Source organism: Prorops nasuta, unplaced genomic scaffold (assembly GCF_024137725.1).
Source record: "Prorops nasuta isolate Cenicafe-Biocafe unplaced genomic scaffold, Cenicafe_Pnas_1.2 PNAS00013, whole genome shotgun sequence".
In the NCBI taxonomy this organism is placed as follows: Eukaryota; Metazoa; Arthropoda; class Insecta; order Hymenoptera; family Bethylidae; genus Prorops; species Prorops nasuta.
The window spans coordinates 69346-74157 of NW_027116810.1; the positions used below are offsets into that span (position 1 = coordinate 69346).

At 50.8% G+C, this 4812-nt stretch overlaps 1 protein-coding gene across 1 annotated transcript; it reads right to left on the minus strand.

Annotated features, from left to right (window-relative positions):
* Nucleotides 1-327: 327 nt before the first annotated feature.
* On the minus strand, nucleotides 328-991 carry LOC136777939 (TATA-binding protein-associated factor 2N-like). Its single transcript, XM_066734510.1, has 2 exons — nucleotides 754-991; nucleotides 328-614 (listed from the first exon to the last, which is right to left on the minus strand). The coding sequence occupies exons 1-2, from the start codon at nucleotides 989-991 to the stop codon at nucleotides 328-330; spliced, it is 525 nt and encodes a 174-aa protein (XP_066590607.1).
* Between the last annotated feature and the right edge of the window lie 3821 nt (nucleotides 992-4812).

Consider the following 4812-nt stretch of genomic DNA (forward strand, 5'->3'; position numbering starts at 1 on the left):
GCCCTCCTTCGGCGTCCGCGATCCCTTTCCCCCGGCCCGCGAATTATATTATCCCCCGATTGTCGCCGGCGACGAGGCCGGCGGGATCCAGCCCCTCCCGCCAATGACGGAGGAGCTTCGTCGGAAGCTTCACTTGTCTTGGCGGGAGGCGGCTAAGCCGCGGCCGCTGCAGCTCCCCACCAAGGAGGAGGCTGCTGCGGTGCGGACCGCGGCCCGGGAGGTACGGGAGGCGCTGGAGAAGCTAGAACCTCCGCGCCGATTCCGCCTCCCGGAGATGGATCCCGCCGACCTCGACGCCTATTACTCCCCGATAGCGTCAATGGAGCCCTACCAATCCTCCCCCCCTTCCCAGTCCCCCCGTCGCCCCGTTTCCCCTGAACCTCCCCGCCCGCCCCGCCACGTCCATTTCTCCCTGCCCCCCGTCCCTGGTCCGCCGTCCTCTCGCCCGCCCGTACCCCCTTTCCGTCCCACTTGTCCTTCTCCCGTCCCCGGCTCCTCCGGCTCCCTCCTCCGCCCCCCCTCTGCCGTAATGTCCCCCCTTCCCCCCTTCCAGCCCCCTGCTGCCCCGGTCCGCCCCCTAATGCCTCCCCGAACCTCCCCTCGTTCCTTCGCCCCTGCACCATCCACCATCCCTCCCCTAATGTCCCTCAATATCTCCCCCCCTCCCCAACTATCCCGTCCCAGTCCTCCCCGCGGCCCTATGACCCCTCTTCTGTCCCTACAGACCTCCCCTCCCCCTCCTTCCTCCCTCACATCCCCCTTTCCCCCTTCCTCCCCTATTCCCTCTTTCCCTCCCGCTCCCCGACGTCAGCCGACCCCGGGCCCCACTCCCGCGGGAGCGGGGGTCACCCCCACCTACCGGCCCAACCCCAAGGGGTGCTGGGCTTGCGGCGGGAGTGGGCATTCCTTCCGGGGATGCCCACAGCCCAACCGCCTTCTTTTTTGTTTCGGGTGTGGGTGGGAGGGGGTGACCAACGCCACCTGCCCCCATTGTCGCCGCTCGTAAGGAGCCCGGCCGACTGACGCCGATCCCCTGTCCGTCCTATCCCCCCCCCCCCCCCCTATGTGTCTATGTTGAGATAGTCCCCTATATGTGTTGCCCTTAGCCCGTTGCCCCAGCCGCCCGAAAAATAGCCGATACCCCGCCGCCCTAAGAAGCCAGCCCCTGAACCGTTGCGCCTAATTAGTTCGAAATTTACAGTATTATGTGGATTTGCTGAAGTTGCAGTGGATGAGAGCGGTCAGTCGCTATTTCAAATACCGCCGCAGTCTCGATCGCGCGAATTGATAGTTCCATGTTCGAATCACGGGTCGAGTTCCCGCGTAGCGCTCGCCTCATCCATATAGAGTTCGGATCGCGCTCGCCCAGTCCCCCTCAAGCTGTTGCGGCTTTGGGCAAGCCAATTAGTTTCGGGAAAGTAACCCCGGACGGGGAAAAGCCCCCCCCCGGTTCCAACACACCTCCTCTTTCCTCATCCAGGAGCTCATCGCCGACCAAGCCGTCCAGGTAAGCGTTTATTTCAATATTATTGGCATGGTGGTGGCGTGTGTGGTGTGTGTGTGGTTGTGTGGATCGGCGCACTGGTTGCAGCGGTCATTCCGTGCGAATTTAGCACTCGACTCGCGTCCGCGTTCCGCCGGAACTCCCCCCAACCCCTGCCGCGAGTCTCCCCCCGCTACCTGAAGGTAGTAACGTAGAAATTTAAGGACAAATTGGGCCACAGAAGCCCTAAGGGCTCGACGACCCAATTTTCTCCACGGTTCTCCCAGGAAGGGAAATTTTTGATTATTTTGTTAATGGGCAAGAGCCCTAGTAGTTGGTGCAGTGGCACCTAGATAAATTAAGAGCTCCTGTAGTTCTGGTGGCACGACAGTGCCAGATTTTAGTTTGATAGTTAAGAAGGCGCGTAGCGCCACCCCTTTAAGTTGTATCGAGTCAAGAGCGCGATAATGCGCTAGATATTCCGAATTATGTACAGTTAGTAGTAAGTTACGTTGTCCTTCCGCATAAGGACCCGTTAGTAGATTAAGCATATTTCCCCCCTTTTTTATAGAAAATTTGAAAATTTCCGAGGCACATTCTCCCGCGATGGCTTAGAGAGTAAGTTGTTGTAAATAGTAGGTTAAGTTAGTATAGCACCCCCTACCCCCCCGAGGTCCGAGCTAAGTGGGGAGGAGTTGTAACGTGGTGGAAACCCGTTACAGAAAAATGATTATTGTTAGCTCTTCTTCGGTCTCCCCCTTAGTGCCTCCCGTCCCCTGGATGTATGTGTGTGAGTGAGTGAGTGAGCCCAGATGAACCTTCCGTGTGATGGTAATGTAGTTACCCGCTGAAGGGATATTGTAATTGCCATCCACGGAAGGAGAGTAAATGTTTTTAGGACAGGGTATGATTGCGGATTGAGCGAATGTCAGTAGGTTGTATATTATTTAGGATTAAATATTATATTTCTTATGGTAAATTTTATTCGTAGCTTATAAGACCGATTCCCTGCTCCAACATGAGCTAGAAAACTGTTATTGTCCTATCCTTTACGCTCCCATGCCCGAATGCCTATAATGCCCTCTCTCTCTAACCTTCCTGCCGAGCGCGGTTGTTTACGCAACGCTCCTACCGTCCCCTTACCCAGTCTCACCGCCGAGCGCTTCGTCGGTTCCTTCCCGTTACCGCGCCGCGCCTCGAGCGCCAGGCAGCGAGTCCCAGTCCCCTCCCCTTACCGCGCTGACGCCTCGCGCGCCTAGCTGCGTTCTCCCCGGCCCGCGCCACTACCGGCCCATCGCTGCCGACCCCGCACCGCATCGCCCCGCTGCCGAACCACGAAGCCATAGTGTCGTCTGCTGCTAAGGACGACTACGCAGGATTCTAGCGCAGGAGCTAGCCAGCCGGCTCTCATGCCAAGTATATGGGTGATTAGCCGGAACGGCGAGAAATATGGATCGCGGATCCATACCTAATTAATGATTGGTCCCTGGATCCCGATCACAACTATGACACCCCGGAATGAGGGAAATGATTGAGAGGACGGAGGAATATCCGTCAAATTGGGCCAGATCTTGTTCTACTATCAGAGCATCAGTACGTGGTCTAAGTAGAGAGCTGGGTCGTCGCCGCAATTATTGAAATTCGGTGTAATTCAATATTGCGGGCCCCAGCCATTGATTCATTGGAGTTTGACGCGGAGTTCTCGTGGCGGACGTCGTGGGATCGCTGGATTTCATCGTCGGAGCCGCCGGAGAATTTTCCCTCGCCCCTTTCCCTTCCCCTTTTTGCCTCCCCTAGTTTTCCTGTTAATTAGTGGTTAATGAAATCATTGTGCGCGTATAATAAGTGTGCCAGGACATCGCGGGAGGCCTCTCCCCCCGAGATTAGTTAGTGTTAATAAAGATTGTGTCCTCGCAGTTGGATCGTGTGTATTACTCATTTATTTTAACCCGGAATTCCTTTTCCGCAGGTTACAATATATATATAGTGAAACATACCGATCACAAATAAGATGAGAGCGTTTTCCTCTAGTAAGCTGTCCATTTAGCAGTCTGGAAAGGTTCCTGATGCATATAAAATGTGCTGTTGCTCCTTGATGCTCGAGAAGAAGAAGAAGATTAGCGTGTCTGGTCCTCTTGCATTTTGTTAATTGTAGAGGTGCTATGATTGTATTCTCATTCGTCTCAGTCTCTTCCACCATAGTAAAAATATTAATAGAGACATCATTATCTTCCTCAAATTTCGGAATCTGTTTTAATGTAGTCGGAAACGTTATACTTCTAACATCGAAAACAGTTGTAAAATGAAGATATGAAGATTTTCGTTGTGGATGAGTATTCGGTTTTGCCGGATAGAGTGCAGCCGTTACAGCCCATGCAGAACATGTATTATCATCACTGTATATGTTTTTCACAGCCTGTTTATTCTTAATAGATTCTGGAAGCTGGATGGCACAACCTATATGCAGCGGGTTATAATAATTTATATTTATAATTAAATTCAGAATTTTTTCCAACGCCCATCCACTATCACGCTCTTGAAACTCACTCAATTCTTTTAGAATTTTGTCTATTATATTTGTATTGTACCATTCACTAAAACTATCAGTTTTGTATAAAACTGCATTGCGGGTTGAGATATGTTTAATATCACTTATCTCTTTACAAATAAATTGTCCGTTAAAGATGCAATTTATCTTAACTGCGTTCACGTTATTAAACACTTTTTCTGTGTAGGTCTGTACTAAGTCTTTTGCACCTGTTAGAAAATCACGTGGTTCTATATAATTATAATTTACAACCATTCCGCTACATATTCGAGATTTAAATGAAGACTCGAGATCTTTCCAAATAAGCTTTCTCACTCCAATTGATTTCTTATTTTTTGCCACATGCAGAAGTAGACGCTGGATAGTTGTTATTTCAGTCAGATTTTTGTGTACTGTATCGGGAGCTGCAGATCTATTAGCATCTCTTAAACTTCGAATATAATCACGACACTTGCGTACCCACTCATGATAATTATGCTGATTTCCTAAATCAGGATTCTTGAGAGCATGATTCAAACAATAACTCTTATCCTTAGCTGCTCTAGGTAGAAGACACTGTATTTATGCAATTTCTGCAAAATTTTTCTGCAGCGTGCCTATAGGTGCGTTGCGATTAGAGATTCTGAGTTTATGAATATATTCACGACACTCGCGTACCCACTCGCGATATTCTTCTTGCGTTTTCAAAACTCTATTTCGTAGAGACATCTTTTGTTCTTTTCTTCGAGAGGACTAATCAGGAACTGAGGAAAAGTGGGTGGGAAACTGAGCTCTCTTTAGA

What these genes read in the sequence shown, in the direction of transcription:
- LOC136777939 (XM_066734510.1), bottom strand. Translation starts at nt 991, where the DNA reads ATGGGGGCAGGTGGCGTTGGTCACCCCCTCCCACCCACACCCGAAACA. An exon ending in AGGAAGGGGGAAAGGGGGAT is followed by an intron (nt 615 to 753) that starts GTGAGGGAGGAA and finishes TGGATGGTGCAG; the next exon opens with GGGCGAAGGAACGAGGGGAG.